The sequence below is a fragment of the Ictidomys tridecemlineatus genome, chromosome 3 (assembly GCF_052094955.1).
Source record: "Ictidomys tridecemlineatus isolate mIctTri1 chromosome 3, mIctTri1.hap1, whole genome shotgun sequence".
NCBI lineage: Eukaryota > Metazoa > Chordata > Mammalia > Rodentia > Sciuridae > Ictidomys > Ictidomys tridecemlineatus.
The window spans coordinates 30,846,760-30,868,366 of NC_135479.1; the positions used below are offsets into that span (position 1 = coordinate 30,846,760).

The 21,607-nt window shown below is 48.9% G+C and overlaps 1 protein-coding gene and 2 long non-coding RNA genes across 4 annotated transcripts; 2 read left to right on the forward strand and 1 right to left on the reverse strand.

Annotated features, from left to right (window-relative positions):
* Window positions 1-12,963: 12,963 nt before the first annotated feature.
* Window positions 12,964-17,992, reverse strand: LOC120884134 (uncharacterized). Of its 2 annotated transcripts, XR_013436138.1 has the most exons (3): window positions 17,774-17,992; window positions 13,995-16,630; window positions 12,964-13,454 (listed from the first exon to the last, which is right to left on the reverse strand). It is a non-coding gene; the product is annotated as an uncharacterized LOC120884134 (long non-coding RNA). The 2 variants fall into 2 exon arrangements; XR_005726384.2 differs by lacking the exon at window positions 17,774-17,992 and having other exon boundaries at window positions 13,995-17,767.
* A 48-nt stretch (window positions 17,993-18,040) lies between these two features.
* On the forward strand, window positions 18,041-20,037 carry Nog (noggin). The gene has a single exon (XM_005321598.4). The coding sequence runs from the start codon at window positions 18,650-18,652 to the stop codon at window positions 19,346-19,348; it is 699 nt and encodes a 232-aa protein (XP_005321655.1). The 5' UTR covers window positions 18,041-18,649; the 3' UTR covers window positions 19,349-20,037.
* A 524-nt stretch (window positions 20,038-20,561) lies between these two features.
* Window positions 20,562-21,544, forward strand: LOC144375780 (uncharacterized). The gene is made up of 2 exons (XR_013435664.1): window positions 20,562-20,752; window positions 20,915-21,544. It is a non-coding gene; the product is annotated as an uncharacterized LOC144375780 (long non-coding RNA).
* Window positions 21,545-21,607: the final 63 nt, after the last annotated feature.

Below are 21,607 nucleotides of genomic sequence, written 5' to 3' on the forward strand. Positions count from 1 at the left end.
TCCTGCATTAACTCTGTATTCCTTAGTCTCCTATCATGTTCTAAGTTCAACAGATACAACAATTACCTAAGGGTCTTGGGCAACGACACACCAATCTGTGTATGACAAAAGCTCCTTACCACTCCTCAAATTCCTCAAAAGCTTTTCTGAAACCTAGAGAAACACAATTCAGAAATCTAGCCCAAGATCCTTTCATCGAAGCATTCAGATGTCAGGGTCTCTGTCTATCACCATTTAGTGTCCATGCCTAGACGTCCAAGCTATCCAAGCTGCTCTCTGTATCTGTACAGAGGCACTAGTCCTCCCTACCAAAGATCTATTGAACCTGCAGTTATCTAAACGGCATGCTTTTTACAAAACCCTTTCTCATTCTACAGTGGGACGTGGGAGCATGCTATCTTCACAGCAATCCTGGAAGTTTGAAGAGTATATGATGTAATCCTCTTCATCTGGTTAGGGAACAGGGGTTTGGGTAATTTAAGTTGTGACCTGCTCCAAATGGCAAAGCTGGGTGGGAACCACTCTTCTAAGTGCACTCAGTCCAATGCCCCTTCTTCGGAACCAGGCTGCCTGTCAAAGACCAAGGACACCATTTTTTTCCCCATCTCCCTAAAGGTCATAAATCATCATGTGCCACATTATCATCTCAGCTCTACTTCTGCTGGAAATGGTTGCTTAAAGGAAACAAAGAAAACTGAATTCATAGGACGGTCTTGGTCTGTATTTCCTCTCTCTACTGGACTTACCACTCCCATATCTCACTGATCAGTAGGAGTTGACTTAATGAATATCAAAAATATGCCCTTTTTGGTATGGGTAAATAAAAGACACTCTTCTGGTTGGTGTGCAAATCGGAACATTTTAAAAGGGAAATTGGCAGTATCAAAATCATAAATTCACAAACCCTTAGATCCAATGATTTACTTCCAAGGTTCTATCCTAAAAATCTCTTCACATGAGTGGATGGAGACATATGTCCATGCTGTTCTACTACAGTTCAATTATAGCGACAACAACAACAAATTTCTAAATGGGGAGAGCTAAAATGCTCCTCACCAGCAGAACCATTATTATTATTTTAACCAAGGTATTTCCATGCTATGAAAGAGCACACAGCCATTAAAAAGATTGAGTTTCCTGTTTGTATTCTCATTGACAAATGCCCATGTAGTTAAATAAAAAAGCAAAGTGCAAGGTAACATAAATGATGCTTAATAAAATTAAAAAGGAAAGAAAACACTGAAATTGAGATCCATCCCTTGGGTCTTAAATATAGCAGGCTGTCCTGGACCTATGATCTTGGAGACATTGGAGCAAGGACAGGGATATTTATGTTGTTTCCCTTCACTCTTTTTTTCTGAAATATCATTGCAATTCAATTTTGAAATGTCTGTACTGAGCGATATCTCAAGAGGCCTGTGAAAAAATGCCCATGATTCAGAGCCATGTGGACGATGAATACCCTGGGCAGTCCCACAACTAAATGCCCCAGCCCTGCACTCACTAGAGCTGACCTTCCATTTGTACATGCAAGTCTTACACATTATGTGTTGTGAAACTGCTGCACATACAGACCACAGGGAAAGAAACAGATGCCATCAGCCATTAACATTGACTATTCAATGACTATTCTAGGGAGGAATGGAGGACACTTCTGTGCTTTTAAATTTTTATATATTTGCTCTATTTATTTCTTTTACAGTCCACTTTTTCATAATTTTGTAGTTTCCAAACTTTAAAAGGTAATAAATGAACATAAGAAAATAAGAAGAAGGAAAAAGAAAAAAGAAAAAAAACAGCAACAAACTGAAAAACCAAACTGAGCCTCTTTCAATCTAAGCCTCACCAAACCAAATCCCAATTACATAGCAAGACGTCATATCAATATCTTACAAAGAGGCTCGTGAGGAGGGAAATGGGGAATTAGTCTATGTTGTTTGTAACCTGGAACAGTGCCTGAGCCATATTAGGTGCTCTTTATAAAATATTACTGAATGTGGAACAAATGGAGAAGAACTCGGGTCTACAAAGAAAGGCCATTTTACTTGATTTAAGCAACTGAGATTAGGAGACTGAACTGTGGCCAACTCTCAATACCCCTGAGTGCAAGGAACACTGGTCTGTAATTAGCGAATCAAGTATTTGCCCACCTGTAGCCACTCCTAGATTGCTTTTTCACAGGCACTCTCCAGATATCTATGAAAGCCCCTAGACTCAATTCCTGCTCTTAAGGGGCTTCAATCAAGCTGTGCTAGTGGGCCTAATAAATCCAGCATCAGAAAATTCTACCTGTTAGCACAAAGAGTCCTGAGCCAAGACAGACTCCTGGTTCTGCCTTTACCTGCCATAGCTAACTGTGTGACCTTTGGCCTCTCACCTTACTGAGCTGTTGAAATGACAGTGTTTGAACCAGATTGTCTGAAATATCTAATCTCATTATGCTCCGAAGAATGGGTTCTCAGAAATCCAGACTCACTAAACCCTAGCTTGAGAGACCCTCCACTAAACACCAATTGGCAGGGCTGTTCATTTCAGGTGTGCTGGACTTTATCTTTGCCATATCAGTAGTGTCCTAAGACCGACAAGTCCCTCTTTTTGGAAGGCTTCAGAGCTTAGCCCCATCTGAGTGAATATTGATCCTAAATTTGTTAAGATTTTCCTGAAGATTCAGGTGGGGCTGCACAGTAGGAATAAAAGGATTAAAATCCACAGCCTTTAGACTCAGACCTGGTTCCAAGCTTAGCTCCACCTCACTAACTAGGGGACCTTGAACGGGTTACTGAAACAGGTTACTCCCTCGGCCGCCATTTTCTTTTACAGGCACAATAACAGTACCCACCTTGCATTCAGTGTACTGGAGCTACTTAACACAGTGCTAGGAGCATGGCAGGGGCTTTGGGATGGCAGTTTTCTTAGCAAGAGGAGGAAGATAAAAAGGAAAGGAGGAGTCACAGGATGGAAGAGTGAAAGTTGAGGTCTCCAGCAAAGCAAGGGCAATGGGAGCATCCTCTCAGGATTGGTAATTCCTGTCTCCTCCCTGGGATGGGATGGGAGGGAGTGGGTAGGTGGATGGAATGGGAGGCTGTAGAGGTCGATGAAGATCCAGCTTCCTCAGGCTGTGCTCTCTCCATAGGTTCCACTTCTGTCTTGTGCCCTGCCCAGTGCTCAGTGCCCAGGGCTCTTGAATCCACTCCCCTGAACTGGTGTATTGCAACAATGAGTCAAAAATCAAAACAGCTCTTATTACAATTCCAGTCTGCATAAGACAATCTCAGGCCCGCCCTCTTCCCAAACCCAGGCCTGCCTATAAAGGAAGGTCACCCAGGAGTTAAGCCAAAGATGGCTTTATTTCCCAATCAGTTTTATAACCTGACTTGGGGTCCTGGATTAGGAAACAGAGCACAAAGCCAAGAGGTGTGCAAAGGCATTGTGGTCTAAGCCCTGGGAGACCCCCCCAAGCCTGTTTCAGGGCCCGCTGCCACAGCTGCCCCCTCCCCCATCCACCCACACAATGCCATGCTGCATCTAACTTACCCCGCACAGAAACGGGTGTGTTGGAGCCCAGCCAGTTGGGAGCATTTGTAAAGACAGGATCCTTTTGCTCTGTGTTTGTTTTAATTTTCCCAAGCAGCTCAGATCTAACATAAAAAGTGCAATAAACTGGGAGTATCAGTGTTCACTGAAAATATCACTTCACAAGTGAAAATATATCCAAACAGCCAGTTGTAGAGGCTGTCCCTCCCCAAAACTGCAGCTGTCACCAAAAATACATTTGAAATCTCCCCCCCCACACACACCCCACCCCACTTTCCTTCCTTCCTTCTTCTTCCAGCTCTCCCTCTGTCTTGCAATTTAGCTTTAATTGCCCTGTCAGCTCTAAAGGCTGCTAATTGACGCCTTTTATTCTGGGTTAAAACTCCTCAGGAAGAAAAGAGCTCTCCGGGCCCCCAGAGCTGCAGATTCGGCCGATTTGGCACGGTTGTCTCCTTGCGAATTGAAGCTGGGTGCTGCTAGCGCTGGGGGCAGGCGTGGGGGAGTCGTGGAGGCGGGGAGGGGGGCTGGGCAGGGGTTGGAGCGTCTATTTTTAGTGAGGGTTTTATAGAGTGGATCCCTGTGGCTTGGCTCCACACTGAAATATTGTCCTCTCTCAATGACATAAACACAGGGCAACTTGGAGATCTTGGCGCCAGCCCTGGCCGGAGCCTGTGAATGGGCAGAACGGTGGGATGGGAGCAAGAAAACCCTACTGTAATTACGAATAAATCGGCCACCCATCCCCACCCCCACTCCTGGCTCCCCTCGCCCACTTAATACCTCAGAAAGCCACCACTTTTGTGTAAATAAGATGAACTGAAGTTACCAAAAGATCTACCAAGGGGCAGCTAATGGAATAATGACTTGGGTAGGCTTAGGTTAAAAAAGAAGAGACATCAGAGAATTTAACAGCCATGGTCATCCCCATAACCAGGCGTGAAGGTGAAGCTGGAATCTCTCTTTGGCTGCTGGACTAAATTCAGTGTGTGTTGCATGCCTCAGAAAGCATGGAGCCTTCAGCCCGGCCCTGAGATGGGAGAAATTGGAACTGATAAATTGGAACCAATTAGTGTAAGGTCTCAATATGATTCTTTGGAATGTCACAGGCTGGGCTAGATGAAGCTGTCACCCTGGGCTGCTTCAGACATGGAGAGCCACACTTTCCAAAGCATATTTAAATATAGCCTTGCTTCCCTCCAAATGTAATCCCAACCCTCATTTTTATCCTTGGAAGCTTGTGGGGTGGAGGGGGGTAGAGTGCAGGGTGAGGTGGGATTTTCGTGGCCCCCATCCCCCACTCCCACAAACCTGTAAATAAATAAAAGATTACACCAAATTCCATTTGAAGTTGTCAGTCCCGGAATGGAACTTTTATCCCATTATGAATTTCATGGGTGAGACCGTTCAGACTTTGAATGTGGCTAACACCTCCATTGAAAGGCCCTAATTGCAGTTGTAGGCACTGACTGTTTACGGACACCGCACTGTACACACCAGCACATTCCTGTGAAGAAAGAGCATCCTATGAGAGCCCGCCCAAGGCCTCCCCTCAAGTCAGCAGGACTGTCAAGGTTTCACTTAAACTTTAAACCAAAGTTGCCCTATCTAAGGGCCAGGTGCTAATTTGGGACTCTGAGGTTCGGCAGATTTGCCTTGGCTGACAGGGCTGTTACTATGCCCAGGGGGCTGGCTGGAGTCTTGCTGCAGCCTCAGAGACTACCAGAAAGGGAGGCACTCCATCCAAGGGGACCCTTGAAGGACCGCTTTTATTTTCAGATGAACTTCCTCTGAGCCTGAAAGCACCCAGTGCTTGGCGGAACCCCAGCGGGGAGAAGGGAAAAAGTGGGATTTGCACACAGTTTCTGGCCCACCTGAGACAAAAAAACAGCAGCCTGCTCAGAGTCCCAGGGAAAGAGGGCCTGTCACCTCACTCCTGGTCTAACTCTCCCCCAGGACCCATCGCATGTAAGGAGGAACTGTTCACACAGCTCTTCTGCCCCTCCTCACTGGACATCAAAGTGATTTTTTTTTTAAATACAGTGACAAAATATGTATCAAAATACATGTGTGGCATAAAATTCACCATTTGAGCCATTTTTAAGTGTAGAGTTCAGTGGCATTAAGCACAGTCCACTGTGGTGCGGCCACCATGTCATTCCATCTACAAGATTTTTTCATTGTCCCAGACTGAAACTCTGCACCCATTAAACTCTACCTCCACTTCCCTCCTCCCTCTAGTAACTGGCCTCTCCATTCTACTGTCTTTCCCTGAACCTGGATACTCTGGGTACCTCTATAAGTAGAACCCTACAGTATTTGTCTTTATTGTAACTGATTTCTTTTATTTGGCATAATATCTTCAAGATTTATCCATGTTGTAGCATGTGCAGAATCTCGTTTTAAGGATACATAGATTCCACTGTATGAATATACCACATTTTGTTTAGCTGTTTATCTGCCCATGAGCAAGTGGGTTATTTCCACCTTTGGGCTATTGGGAATAATGCTGCTATGAGCAAAGACGTACAAACACCTGTTTGACTGCCTTATTTTAGTTCTTTAGAAGAGTTAGTTCCTATGATAATTTTATATATTTGTGTGTGTGTGTGTGTGTGTGTGTGTATGTGAGTGTCTGTATGTGTGTGTGTTTTGCAGAACCTTCATGTTGATTTCCATTCTGGCTGCATCATATTCCCATTATGCAAGAATCCCACTTCTCCACCTCTTCCAGCTCTCCAGTTGACACATCTTAACTTTTTTTTTTTTTTTTTTTTTTTTGCTTTTTCGATAACAGTCCTTCTGATAGGTCTGAATTGGACCTCTCATTATGGTTTGGACAATGAAGATTTTTTTATTTATGTTTTCTTTGATCTCTCTCTTATTTTAAAAGAAATAATTTTATAAATATACCTACCTCAGCAACCACCAAATATTTTACCCTCTGCCCATAAGTATCAACCACCAAGGTGGTGTGTGTGATTCCCAATCATGTGTAAGCTTTACCAAGTGTATGTGCGTGGACTGAACATTTAAGCTACTGTTTTATGGGTCATGTTGGAGTCTACTTTTGTGTCCTTCCCCTCCCCCACCACCACTGTCTACAGTTGTTAGTTGCATGAGGAACACCAAAAACAGAATCCCAGGTGAAGGAAAAAGAGGCCACAAGAATTGACGAGCTTTGGAGGTAATTTATATCTCAGCTGTGCCGCTTCCTATTCGGGCAACCTTGATCTGGTCACTTGACTACTCTGCATTTTAGTGTCCTTGCTTAGGAACTGAGGTGTCTGGAGGACTAAATGTGATTATACGTATGTATATGAAGAGAGAAGTATCACACACACACACATCAGGCATGAAGTTAGAAGTCAATAACTGGGAAGAAGAAGGAGGGAGACAGGAAAGAGATTGACATCTTTCTTCTGGTTGAGCTATTGCCTCTATCCCATGTTTGCTCACTCTTGTACCAACAGACTGTTCCTGCCCTCATCATGTTGTCCCATCGTAGAACGGAACCCGTGCAAGATATAAGGTAAGAATAGTAATCCCATTTACCCTTTGCCAAAATGTTGATCTAAGTCTTGGGGAGTGAGTGTCCCCTCTACCTCCCTCTGCCTAGAGGGCAACAGAACGGGAAGGAAAGAGAGGAGGGAGGGAGGCCTGAGCTGCTCTGCCAAGGCACCCTACTCAGGGCAGTACACTCAGCTCAGGCCCTGAGCCTGGCTACAGAAACTGTAATCCAATACCTTAATCCATTTCTTCTTCAAAGCATTGCCCTGTGTGCCAGGTGGGCAGAACCCGAGTGACGGCAAGCTGCCCTGAGAAGCTCTTGCATTGGGCTGCGTCATTCGGGCTGGGAAAAGAATACCCAAAAGGGCACCTTTGACCTGGTTATCTGGACAATTGTGACTGCACAATGACAGCTTAGAGGACCTAAAGGATGTTTAAAGAATAGCACCCAGTCGGTGTTGACAGTGAACCTAGCCATTGATCCAGCCACCCCAGAGAGTGCTGACTGCGGCAGACGGTGCGCAAGGCACTTTGGCTACACAAAGAGGAATCGGACACCAAGGAGAGCGGTCTTCAGAGAGATCAGTGTGCTCTGTCCTTTTGGAAGTGGCTTCTGTAGCTACCTCTCCAAGAAGACAGCAAGGACTGGGAGCAGTACCAGTAGAAGAGAGAGAGAAAATAGTTCTAGAAAGAACTGGGTCCTGAAGTCTCAGGCGTGGGGGTGGGGGCAGCACTGTCTTCCTTTCTCAGGGTATGGGCTGATTAGCCTGACATGTCACCACCATTATTGCCTCCCCAGAATGAACTGGGATCATTGAGATACTCCTCATCCCCCAAACCAAGCTGCAGCTTTCTGAGCTAGAGCCAACCATCCATCGCCCCCTTCTCTGCCCTGACTTGCTTCTGCTGCCCAAATCAGCTGACTTCAAGGTACAGAACTGCTCATTTGTGAGAATTCAGGCTTCTGAAGGGGGTCCGTGCAACAACCAGCCATATCCAGCTTAGCACAAGCAAGTCATTGGTGTGTACTCATTAAATAGTAGGGCATCTGAGTCAAACTGGTCTTTTTTTTTTATACATTCTTTTTAGTTGTAGATGGGCACAATGCGTTCATTTTATTTATTTATTTTTGTGTAGTGCTGAGGATGGAACCCAGCACGTGCTAAGCCAGTGCTCTACGGCTGAGCCACAACCCCAGCTCTCAAATTGGTCTTTTTCTTTTCCAGATGTCTATAGGATTCGAGAAGGATTCGAGAAGATCAGACATTGCCAGCCATTGCTCTCCGAATTTGCTGCTTTCATTAAGAAATGAGCATAGCTTTCAATACCCTTGTTTCCCTGCACCCACTACCAGGATCCATTATGGTCACCAAAGGCAATTAAACGAGTTAAGCAACTCCTTCATTCACTTATGAAACCCAGTATTAGGCACTAGGATTATAGAGAGGAACTCCCATAAAGAGCTTGAGATCCAGAAGTGAAGGCAGACAAGAGGCTGCAGGACAAGCTGGTACTGAAGGAGTGGGATGGAGTAGGATCTGAGTAGATGGGGTGATTACTTCTGTCCAGAGATCCAAGAATGGAGGAGGTAATGTTTAAGCAGGAGGTAATGTTTAAGCAGGATCTCGGAGTGGCAAATGATTTTGCAAAGGGGAGAAAGTGAGCAGACAGAATGTACAACAGTGAGGAAGAGCAGACTATGTGTACAGACCTCCCAGGAGGGCCAGACAAGCTCAACAGGGGCAAACAGCAAGGAGTGGAAAGAGGTGATAGGGGAAAGGTAGATTGTGGTCAGATGGAAAAAGTCATCAAATGTCATAACCTTATCTTGAGAGTAAGCAAAGCTATCCTTAAGGAGTTTTTGCACAATCATAAGTCATTCTTGTTCTCTATACCCATTAATTTTAGCCTGTTTCTCCTTCAGAAATACTAAAACCTCAATAGAAATGAGAGGGCACTTGACTTCCTTGGGCAGGCCAGCACCATCTGCAAGACTCTCTTCTCACTGTGCATTTAGGGTAACTTGGGTGAGAACGAAGGACCTCACCTAGGATCCCCTACCTGTGAAATGAAGAAGAGCTGCTATCAGAGACAGGAAAGTCAGAGACCTCACAAAACCCCACCACATCACCAAGAACCATGGCTCTGAAGCCCTAAAAAAAAGGACACGTACCCCAAGACTTCCTTTGCTGTCAAAATATTTAGAAGAAGCATATTTAAATCACAGGCAGAACAATAAGTGCAGTGCAGAAGTAAACGTTCATGCTGTTGAAGAAGGCTAAACCATAAACATTTAGTCTAAAATGTAGCTGCCTCTCCTTCCGGGCCAGTGCCTAAAAGAAAAGCAGAGTTCTATAAAATGTGATCTGCCCGGGATTTTCTTACCCCCATGGCATGATAATTACGATGCCTCTCATTACATTTTAAAAGCTCATCCCTTCCGAGGTGACTAAAATCCTAGAGGAGGTGAGGGACGCTGCTTTGCATTTTTCCTCAATGTATTTTGCCCCAGCGAGGCAGTAATTCACTTCAGAAACAATGCAGAGAGCAGAGGAGGCTGCAATCACAACCTTGCCTCATTACTGGCCCGCCCCCTCCCTGCCACCTCCAGGCACTTCAAGGGCCCCTTCTCCCAGCATTTTAGGGATTATCTTTGCGAGTTTAATCAAGCTTTACATTAACTAGTTAACATGGTTAAGCCTTTGTGTGAGGAAAAAGACATTTGTCTGAAATTGTAGTGTACTGGATTCATTTGGTAGGGGGAGGACAAAGAGGCCCCAACATCAGTCTCAGCTCTGACCTTATCCATTCTAAAATGGATAAAGGAAAAGAAAAAAAATATATATTTTTTTCCAATTTATAAAATTATTTTTTAAAAAATTTGACAAATAGTGAGCCACAGCTCAGAAAGCTCCTAGGTTGGAATATGCACATACCCAACGGACCATGCTGGTCAAGAATGAGCATGGTTCATGGGTCTTTGTGTTTTCATTAATAAATCTACTTGTGCCCTCTTAATTGACTGAGGAGAAAAAAAAAAACAGATTGGAAAATTTTGGGGGGTGGGTGAGAGGATGCCTGACGGGCTAGGGGAAAGGCGGGGACCCTTTTGAAAATTCTAGGGGATTGTTTATATAACTGAATCCTCCCTTTCATTTTCTGTAGGTATATTTTATGAATCACAATAAAGAAATGATTTTTTTCTTAATTGAGGGCATTTTTTTTTTTAATGAAGCCGAGTAAAGATGTGAAGGTGAAACCTGAGATATAAGAAAAATAAAAACAGTTGGGGGGTTTCGAGACATTGTTTGTCTTAAGCGTGGTGGGGAGACGCTTGATCAAAAGCCCTGTTTTACTACAGTCATGCTCCATTATGGGAGGTGGGGACAGGCTGGCGGGAGGATGAAATGAGTCCTCTTTCCTACTCGACCTGGTTGCCAAAATCTCTGCCCACAAGTGAACCTATCGACCTGCAGGTACTGATGACCTCTGAAGCTCAATAGGAGTAGAGCCAGAGGACAGATGCATTCCCAAGACCCCTTGGGGCTCACAGCTCTGAGCTAAGAAGCCTTCCCCCACCCTCCACAGATGATGCCCAAGTCATAAGATATGATTTGGGGATGCTCCCCTCACCTCTTGGGGCCTCAATTTCCCCATCTACAAAATGGAGGGATAACCATCCCTAGTCCAGACGCTACGACGGGATGTCCATAAAATCAAGTTTGTAAGGCAGATGGAAAATTCAGTCCATGTTAAGTTGGTTTGTTGGTTTGTTTCTCAGACTGAAAACAGCGAGGGTAAGTTCTTTTCTACTTGTTTGGGGACCCTCTTCTCCAAAGCCTCCACCTGGGTCACTTCCTTCCTATGCCTAGCCTCCACTCCAGCCTCCTCCCAGATGGCACAGTTCTCATCAAGCATGAGGCTGGTTTGGGGGACGTATTTTAGCTTTGTTTTGTTTCTCAGCCGAGTGATGGGTATTGATGTGGGTATCATTTTTATTTTTGCAAGCAATCTCGTTTCTCTGCAGAAGTCTGAGACAGGAGATTAAAGTGTCATGAAACAGTGTCTGTCACATATTCATATTCACTCACACAAACACACGCCCCTGCACATTGAGATTCCTCAGCGTGCTTCTCCCCAGCGTTACCCTCCTGCACGAGCACTGAGCCATTTAACTAAAACCGGAAACAAAGCCCATTGGCGTCAAACATCTTTTCAACACTTGAGATCTTAGGCACCATTTCCAGCTTTATAAGAGCCTGATACTTTGGGGCAAGTTATTTCTTCAAAATTCACAATTTAAAGCTTATAATGAACGAATATTGATTTCTCTCTCTCTCTCTCTCTCTCTCTCTCTCTCTCTCTCTCTCTCTCTCTCTCTCTTTCTCTCTCTCGCACATTTACATACAGGAAAGTGAAAAGGGAGAGATCTTTTTCCTCTGTCACCCCACGCACTAATCCCATTTTTTAGGGATCGTCATTATAACGAATGACTTATAAATGTGTTTTAGGGAGTCTTTAGGAAGCTTTTCCTTACACACAAAATAATCCCTGCATAGAGATGAAAAGCAAGGATGCCAGGGCTGAACTGCCTGGCTTTGGACCCTGATGTAACTCAGAATCAAGTTTGGGTTGATTTAATTTTTAAGTAAAAATTAAAGAGAGCCCCCCCCTTTTATAATAGGGGCCCATCGAGGTCACATGACGATGGTTCTTTCAAATCTTTGTAAACTCAAAGCTAAATTCAAATCAGACTTTAAGTGGCCTAGGTCCCTTCTGTGACCACTGGGCTCTAGGATTTGAATGACATTGCTCTCCATCCCCCACTGCCCCAAATGCCATCCAGCCAGAGGTCCCTCCCCACCCCCTTGGTCTGTGACCTCCTGTTGGTCTTTCAGGTCTTTCCTCATGGACATTGACTCTTCTGGGGAGCCTTTGGGATCCCCCTGCCAACATTTCTGTGCTTCATCGTGGCCGCTGACACCAGAATGTGACCTTCAGTTGACTTTTCCTTTGAGCTCCTCAAGAGGAGGGACTCGGTCTTCTTCCTTGCCACACGATATATCTAAAAGCAGGTCCCATGACCAGGGACCTGAACCAATAAGATGAACCAATAAGAGACTGAGAATGGGTGGCCATGGGGGCAGGGGGCGGGGGGTCATTGTCAAGACTGCACTGCTCCTCAGCTGGTGAGGAGACAGGGTGAGGAGCAACAGGGAGAATCAGGGAGGAGAAAATATTGGGCAAGGTAGGTTCGGTCGCTGGAACCCACACACCTGAAATGGAGGTCATTTCCCATTTACTTTTCACTCCATTGAGCTCCTGTCTGCTTGTTATCTTGAGCCTTTAAGGGGATAAGGGAGACTAGACCTTATTATCTCAATAAACATTCATCTGGGGCAGGCGGAAGAGAGGGCACGAGGAAAAGTGAGCCTGGGTGGAGGTGTGTGTGTGTGTGTGTGTGTGTGTGTGTGCGCGTGTGTGTTGGTGGGCCAGAGGAGGCTGTGTGTAAATTCTCTTCTGAGTCCTGGTGGGGAACAGAGGACACACAGGCAACACTGTGTGCGTGTGTGTTGTTGTTGTTGTTGTTGGGGAGTGTGATGGTGTGTGTGTATACATGTGCCTCCATGTGTGCACACTGGTGGTGTTTGTATTCACAAGTGTTTGGGGGCACTGTGTTGCTCCTCAATAAATGCACTGGCATCTGTGCACCTGTGGGGATGGAGGAGGATGGGTGGTGGGGACCTGGAAACCTGGAACATTGGCAGTTGAAGTTCCATGATTTTGCTGATGGTTGTCCTTTCACGGAGCTATTCCTCCTCCAACATTTTGGAGACTCCTCTCCGGCACTTGCGATGCGGTAGCATTTCATTTTCCCTCTTGTCACACCCGGCAAAGGCACATAACTCAGAACCCAGTATCACTGGTTTTAAATTTTTATTTAGAGAGAGAGTGTGTGTGTGAGAAAGACAATGGCTGGAGGGAGAGGGACCATGGCAGGAAGATTTCCTTCCCCCCCCCTACACCCAGACTGCAGCCAAGGAAACCAGAGGGCGAGGCCGCCCACCCAGGAGAACCCAGGGCAAAGCTGGGGGCAGCGAGGAAAGGGGAGAAGATACGCCTGCAGGCCTCACCGCCCCCCAACCCCCAGGCTCCCCACATCAGGGCAGGCTAAACACGCAGAGGCTCCTGTCTCCAGGGCTGGGGAGAGGCGCCCTCGTTAAAACTCAGATAAACAGTTTATCAGGAGATGAATGAGCCACCGGGCTCCAGAGACGTCTCCCCTTCCCCAGTGTGGAGCCAGATGGGGAGGGGGCGACAGGCGAGCAGGGGCCGACTGAGGAAGGGCTGGGGCTGTCAGGGCTGCAAGGAGCAGGCTGAAGTCCGCTCCTGCTCCTCTTAAAACTTTGTTTCTGAAAGCACATGTTACATTTACTTACCCATTTTTCCACCTCCCACTTGGAACTCTTCTCTCCCCATTTTTCTCCTTCTTTCCTCTCCTCTGCACCCCACAACCAAATTTGTTCCGACTTCACACCCTTAACTAGAATCCCATCACAGCTGGACACACGTGGCACATTATACTATAGGAGGAAGCTGAGCTGATCCCTCCACCGTCACCCAACAGGGTTCCTCCAGTCCCCAGGAAGCTACTAGAAACCTTTCATTCTCTGCCTCAGGCCATCTCCACCTTCATGACCTTCTGGCAGTCAAGAGAGGAAAGTGACAGCTTTGTGGCTGACTCTTCCTCATTTTGCTAAGTTGGGGAAGGCCAGAGATATTATGGGTCTCGCCAAAAGAAAGCCTATCAGACGCTACACTTATGGGACCACCATGCCTGGCCTGGTGCTAGATGTAAAAGATGAAAGTTATTATGCCTTCTATCTTATGGTCACTTGTGATTCCCTGACTCTCCTTGTATCAGAGAGCACTAGAGAGGTAAATTGACTCACCCAAGATCACACAGCTGGTAGGTTGTCTGGTTGCCTGCATGTTTGGGGACATCCAGTCCCATACCTTTGCACAGCTACCTTAGGCCTACTTTCTCAAGGCCAAAGAAGCAGAAGATTGATGAATTATTATTAGAATCATGATGGAAGTAAGGAAAGATAAATAAGTACCCTTGGGCTTCTCTTGCCTTGACTTGCAGCTGCCCAAGCAATTGTTTGAAGGAGTGCTTCAATTTTCTTGTCCAGGACAACATCTGGGATGGAGCTAGCCAAGACACAAGTGGGCCCTGTTATTGTTCATTATACCTCCTACCCCAGCTCTGGAGGCCCAAGTCCCAGTGCCTGATCAAAAAGCAGAGCTGATAGCCCTCCCTTAGCCCATCTCCCACCCACAGCTACCTTTTGAAGAAAGGCACCCTCTTTGCCCTTCTCCCCAAGTTCCTTCTTCAAAAGAACTACAGAACCAAGAAAAGTGGTTGGCTATTATGTTCCCCCAGAAATTCCAGTGCCCACCCTGCACTCCCAAAGGCTGGCAGCCATCAAAAAGAGCTCCGCTGTACATGCTGAGCCAACAGCAAGGAGACCCTTGGGTGTTGGAGTTGATTTCAGCAGCATTCCCACCCCTTCCACTCTCTTGCTCAGATCTGAGATGATTGGCCAACGGAAGGCAGTGGGGTTTCTCCAAAGAACATCTGTTGAAAGACTATTGCTCAGTCTATGTTCTGCCCCAGGCACCGAGTCGGCTGGACATCCTTTGCCTCCTGAATATTGTACAATTGTGACAGGTGTGTAGTATCTCTATCTTACAGATGAGAAAGTAGAAATTCACCATGGCTAAAATGCCTGTGTGATGGGCCGGGAGTCCAACCTCAGTCCACCTGGTACAGAAGTCTTTTTCTGTTGAGCAATATTTTTTTTGTGCTAGGGAACGAACCCGGGGCCTTGCACACGCTAGGAAAGCACTCTACCTCTATCTAAGCTACACTACCCCAGGCCTCCTTTGTGTTGAGTTCCCCTCTGTATGGCATTCCTTCCTCCATTTGTCATGTCCCCAGAGCCTCTGACTGAACCTCACGGTCATGTCTTCATGAAAACTCATATTCTATGTCTCAAACTCCTCGCTACTCAGACACGTACATACTTTTTCTTCATCAAGTTCAGCTAAAGCTCAGCTCTGCCATTAAGGTATGGGTTGTGTTTAGTCTCAGACACCAACACCCCCAGATACTCAAGTCTACTCAAGCGTACGTGTGGACCCCAGAGTGTGCAGAGTGGGGGGAGGGGCTGCAGAACTCCAGAGTGAATGGGGTAGGTGTGGTTAGAAAAAAAAATAACTCATATTATACTTGTTTTGACTTCTTTTGGGTCATCCTAATGTATTATAAAATCTCAGACTACATTCAAAGGAGAGCATGAAATTGAAAGTGTTACATTTATCAAAAGAAGTCATGGGTTAAAAAAAAAGTATACCACATCCATATGTAGTTTTATAGGGATTTAAACATTTTTCCCATGCCCTTTTAATTTTTTCTTCCCATACTTGTCATCTCTATCCTGACTGGACTGCAAAAATCTTAGGAGGTAGAGAATAACTACAAGTTTTTTTTTTTCCTTTCTGTCTTTCCCCTGATCACCTGATGTAATTCCTAGGAAGCACTCCTGCCTGTCTACCCCTGAGACCACAAGGGGGGTCCGTCCGCTCCTCACCCTCCTCCTCCTCCTTGGCTCGGTCCTGCACCCTGAGTGGCCCTTGGACTCTCCATGAACAGGTCCCCCAGTCTATTCTCAAACACAGTTTGTTTTTCATTCGCTTTTTTTTTTGTTTTTTTTCGGTCAGATCTATCCAGTCTGTGACCAAAGGATCTGAATTGATTTGAAGTCGACAAAGAAAGATTGCTAGAACAACAACAACAAAAAAAAAAATAGCACAAATAAAATACCACTAACTGGAACCTAACCATCTCAAGGGGGTCTGGGTTAGAATTTCCCTTTTGTACTCTTTACTGAAAAATTACTTTCTCAGTTAATTCACAGCAGTGACAAAATTGTTCTGAATTGTTAAGCTTCATAAGACAACAAACTAATGCAAAGGCCCCCCCCAACACAACAAAAATAAAGAGTGTGGTTTAAGAGCCTACTGTGTGCCAGGTGCCAATTCCAACAACCAATGGGTTGTTCTTGTCTCCAGCAGTCATAAAAGCAAGCTCTTCTTTGGGGCAGCGCCCTGTTAGCCTAATTCTACTGGCTGTATAGGCTTCAAAGTTGAAGAAAATATTTTCAAGTGAAACTGGTCATCCCTTCCAACTGTAACATGCACAGCCTTTCTTCCTTAGACAGATGATTGACCTTTTGGGGGGACGGGGGCAGGCTGAAATGAAAAACTAGATCTTTGGGGAAAGAAAGTAGGGTGATTGAGGCTGTCACCTCGGGACTTCCTAACTCCCACTCCATGAAATCCTGGAGAAAGCCCAAGTCATCCACTCCAAGTCTCTCTTCTCCAGCTTATCCCAGACTCCAATCATATCCACTATAAAGGAAACCGAATTTGGGTTTTGAAGCTTAGATTCATCTCTTCATTCAAGGGAAAAGTGCCTGGTGATGCCATCCAGTACCCATCTCCTCTCAAAGGGAAACTGCTTCTGAAAGAGAAAGCACCACACAGGTTTATTTAAAATCGCAAAACATACTTATGTCACTAACTCCCAAACTAAGATTTACAGTGCCAAAAAAGTGACTCTTCCGAGGTCAACATCGTTATATCAGGGTGGAACATAGCCAGAACTCAGGTCCCCTACTGCCAGTTCATCTTTTAAGTCTTTGCCCCGACTGAGGCCACTGAGGCCAGCGCAGAAGACGCAGCAAGTATTCTTGTGAAATTTGAGGGTGTTGGAGAGGAATCTCAAGAAGTTTATTTATACTGACGGCCTGGAGAAGCCCAAGAAAACATGCAGAACTAGAATGTACCGGTCATCAAACGCAGACACACACAAATGATGTGGACACAGAAGCACAAACCCAGCTACACCGAGTGGACAGAAAAGACAAAACCCACTTCCCTGGGCCACCCCTCCAGCACCACATGTAGGGCTTGCAACAGGCCAGCAGAGGGCGCGCCGCCCCCAGGGAGACGAGAGACCGAGGTACGGAGCTGGGCGGGCTAGGGGAGCCGCTGGCGAGCCGGACGCGCCCCTGCGCCTCGGCCACTCAGGGTGCAGGACCCGGCCAAGGAGGAGGAGGAGGGTGAGGAGCGGACGGACCCCCCTCGTGGTCTCGGGGGCAGACAGGCAGGAGTGCTTCCTAGGAATTACATCACGCTGCGCAACGCTGCGGCTCTTGGACTCCTCTGGCGCATGGGGAGGGGGGCGCTGTATGCTGGGGGTGCGTGTGATGTGTGTCTGTGTTTTGGGGGGAGGGGACTTAAACCGAGCCCGGGAGAGGAAGGCGAGAAGCACCCGGGGAAAACGCTTCATGCACATGGAGAAATTTCTTGCTTAGAACTGCACTGAGAAAAGAGCTCCCGGCACCTCCACGCTGCTCCCCTCCCAGTGCAAAGCACCCAGCTAGTGAGAGACCCCCCACCCCAACTCGAGCACCCCCCAACACCGGCCCTGCACCCTCCAGCCCGGCTCCAGCGCCGCCGCGAGCTTTCCCCGGGACTGGCCCTGGCGGGGCGCCTAGAGCCCCAGTTGCATTGCTCCAGGAGAAAGGAGGGGGGCGGTGCATTTTGCCGGAGGAGGAGAAGGGGGGTGGGTGGTGGGGGAGAGAGAAAATTGCGCGGAGACCTGCCAAGCGCCACCGCCGCCGCCACCGCCGCTGCCGCCGCCGCCGCCGCCGCCGCCGCCGCCTGTGAGCTCCGGCGGGCAGCCCGACTGTCGGCTTCCCGGGGCATCTGGGTCCGGCGGGGCACAGCCCTGGGCGCTGCCGAAGCCGCCGCCGCCGCCTCCGCGGCGAGTGCAGGCGGCTTCCCCCGGAGCCTGTGCCGCTCCGGCTCCTCGGGGGTGGAGAAGTGGGGGGTGGGGTTGTTGTTTGGGGGGAAGGAGGGGGAGGGGGCAAAGCCGAGAGAGTCAGTGGTTTCCATGGTGATGGAGCTGAAAGTGCAGGAAATTTAAAGGCTTGGACCCAGCGAGACAGACAAACCGGTGCCAACGTGCGCGGACGCCGCCGCCGCCGCCGCCGCTGGAGTCCGCCGGGCAGAGCCGGCCGAGGAGCCCGAAGCAGGCGGAGGGAAGTGCCCCAGGACCCGCTCGGCCAGCGGCGCTGCACAGAGCGGCAGGACGAGGAGCAGCGAGAGGAGGAGGAGGGGAGAGCGGCTCGTCCACGCGCCCAGCGCCGCCGCCGGCCCGGGAAGGCAGCGAGGAGCCGGCGCCCCCAGCGCCCCGCGGTCGCCCTGGAGTAATTTCGGATGCCCCGCCGCGGCCGCCTTTCCGACTAGACCCGAGAGAGGAGTTGCGGCCAACTCGTGTGCCTTTTTTCCACCCCAGTGGGAGCCGGCGCTGCGCAAAGGCTCTGCTCGCGGCTCATGCTGCCGGCCCTGCGCCTGCCCAGCCTCGGGTGAGCCGCCTCCGGAGAGACGGAGGAGCGCGGCGGCGCCGCGGGCTCAGCGTGCTCTCCTCCGGGGACGCGGGACGAAGCTGCAGCCCCGGGCGCGCGCCGGAGGCATGGAGCGCTGCCCCAGCCTGGGGGTCACCCTCTACGCCCTGGTGGTGGTCCTGGGGCTGCGGGCGGCACCGGCCGGTGGCCAGCACTATCTCCACATCCGCCCAGCTCCCAGCGACAACCTGCCCCTGGTGGACCTCATCGAACACCCGGACCCTATCTTTGACCCCAAGGAAAAGGATCTGAACGAGACGCTGCTGCGCTCGCTGCTCGGGGGCCACTACGACCCGGGCTTCATGGCCACCTCTCCCCCTGAGGACCGACCCGGAGGGGGCGGGGGAGCGGCTGGAGGAGCCGAGGACCTGGCGGAGCTGGACCAGCTGCTGCGGCAGCGGCCGTCGGGGGCCATGCCGAGCGAGATCAAAGGGCTGGAGTTCTCCGAGGGCTTGGCCCAGGGCAAGAAGCAGCGCCTGAGCAAGAAGCTGCGGAGGAAGTTACAGATGTGGCTGTGGTCGCAGACCTTCTGCCCGGTGCTGTACGCGTGGAACGACCTAGGCAGCCGCTTTTGGCCGCGCTACGTGAAGGTGGGCAGCTGCTTCAGTAAGCGCTCGTGCTCTGTGCCGGAGGGCATGGTGTGCAAGCCGTCCAAGTCCGTGCACCTCACGGTGCTGCGGTGGCGCTGTCAGCGGCGCGGGGGCCAGCGCTGCGGCTGGATTCCCATCCAGTACCCCATCATTTCCGAGTGCAAGTGCTCATGTTAGAACTCGGGGGCCCCCTGCCCGCACCCGGACACTTGATCGATCTCCACTGACGCCACCTACACCGACTCCAACCAGTTCCACCACCCTCTAGCGAGGGTTCTCAATGAACTTTTTTTTTTTTTTTTTTTTTTTTTTTTTGGCTACAGAGACCTAGCTTTCTGGTTCATGTAATGCACTGTTTAACTGTGTAGGAATGTATATGTGTGTGTATATACGGTCCCAGTTTTAATTTACTTATTAAAAGGTCAGTATTATACGTTAAAAGTTACCGGCTTCTACTGTATTTTTAAAAAAAAAATAAGCAAAAGAAAAAAAAAGAACAGAGAAAAGAGAGACTTATTCTGGTTGTTGCTAATAATGTTAACCTGCTATTTATATTCCAGTGCCCTTCGCATGGCGAAGCAGGGGGGAAAAGTTATTTTTTCTTAAAGTACAAAGAGAGGGGGGAACTTTTGTAGAAGGACTTTTTAAAAGCTATTTTCCATTCTTCGGAAAGTGTTTTGATTTTCCTTGGACCTCGAAGAAGCTATAGAGTTCAATGTTATTTTACAGCTATTGTAAATATAGAGAACAAATGGAATGACTAATCATTGTAAATTAAGAGTATCTGCTATTTATTCTTTATAATATCCCGTGTAGTAAATGAGAAAGAAGTGCAGAGCAGGATTAAAGAAAACCACTAAAACCGACTGCGCTCGACCCTGCGATTCTGTGTGTTGGTGATTGATGGGGGCGCGGGGGGGGGGCAGGAGGGGGCGGGCAGGGGATGCCGCCGTGCCTACTACGCCTATTGGGAGAAGGGGCTCATCTCCTTGGACTCCCCTCCTGTGGTATGATTGAGGTGACTGCTGAGTTCCAATGGGGAGGGGAGCGTTATTCTCAAACCCCTCTTTTAAACATCACGTGGCCTCTGCCCAATCTCCCAGCATTTTTCCCCCATGTCACCAAAGCTCGGGCCTGTAGTGACCTCGACACCCAGCCGGCCCCCTGGAGCTGACCCCAGGCTGGGCTGAGGGGAGGGGGGAGGGTGGGCGGCCGCTTTGTCCTGCCTGACAGGCCCTTCACAATGGGGACACGTGTCTTTCACACCTACCCTGGGGGCGGAGTGCCGCTGAAACTTGACCCCCAAGGAATGGGGGGGGTCAGAGCGCGCCCACCCAGATCCCGCCACCCCTCCCGCCTTGCCCCCCCCAACACAATATCCAGCCCACGTTAACCCTTTGCACGCCCGGAAGCTAAGGCTGTTGGAGTTGAGGTGATCCATTGGAATCAACAACGCACAGCCTGGGTGATCTTGCAGACCCGAGCCCCAGAAGTCCCAAGACTTCAGCTGGAATTGCGAGGGATAGCTGGGAGATCTGGCACTCACCTCCGCCTCCCGCAAGACCTAAGGAAGACTTTGAGGTCCAGGGTTTGGGGGGGGGGACTGATTTGGGGTAAAATTCGCCACCTCTGGGATCTGCTTTGGGGAGAGGGGTACGTCCCAGCTCTGGACACTTAACTCCACTTGAGCAGGGGAAGGTGTGGGGGTGTTTAGAATTCACAATCGGGATCTTTGCGCCGTAGGACTGGAGACAGAGGGTGTGCTCCCTTAAAGAGACGCACAAACATGAGCCCACCCCACCCGGTAAAAAGCCAACTTCTTGGGAGCAGCGCTTGACTCGCGTGAGTCCCTCCGCCTCCATCCCGGGTGGCGCCCATCCGCGCAGCTCCACGTGGACCCACTTCCTGACACTGCTCCCCGCTCCTTTTATTTATCTTGGACTCCAAAGTCGCTCTCCTTTGCTCCCTCCCCACACTGCCCCCCCAACCCCGCCCCGGCCACCTCCTCGCGCCTCCGTCCTACCGCCCCCCCCTCTCCGAGTCCCGAGTCCCCAACGAATCTATGCTAATTATTTCAAACCTGCGCTCGGTCCCCAGCGCAGTCTCAATGCCCCCGGCCCCGCCCGCCCTGTCCCTCCAGCCGGGCGCTTTCTTCCCTCCCGACGCAGCCTCGGTGGCTCCTCATTTCAATAGCCTGGCCCGGGAGCCGGAGCCCCCTCCCCGGCGCTGCCTCCGTCAGCCGTGGGACAGACGTTAGGGTATTCATTAACTGAGAGCGGAGGAATAACGGCATTATTCCCCCCAGAGAGGGCACCCTGCCCCCGCGACTATCTGAGGCTTCATTGTAAAAGGATTAAAAGTTAAAGACCTCCATCTTATGATTCTTTCATTTAATCTTCCTGGCGCCTGGGAGACACGCTGGATGGATGATGGCTT

Coding starts and splice junctions, on each gene's coding strand:
- Nog (XM_005321598.4), top strand. CDS start 18,650: ATGGAGCGCTGCCCCAGCCTGGGGGTCACCCTCTACGCCCTGGTGGTG.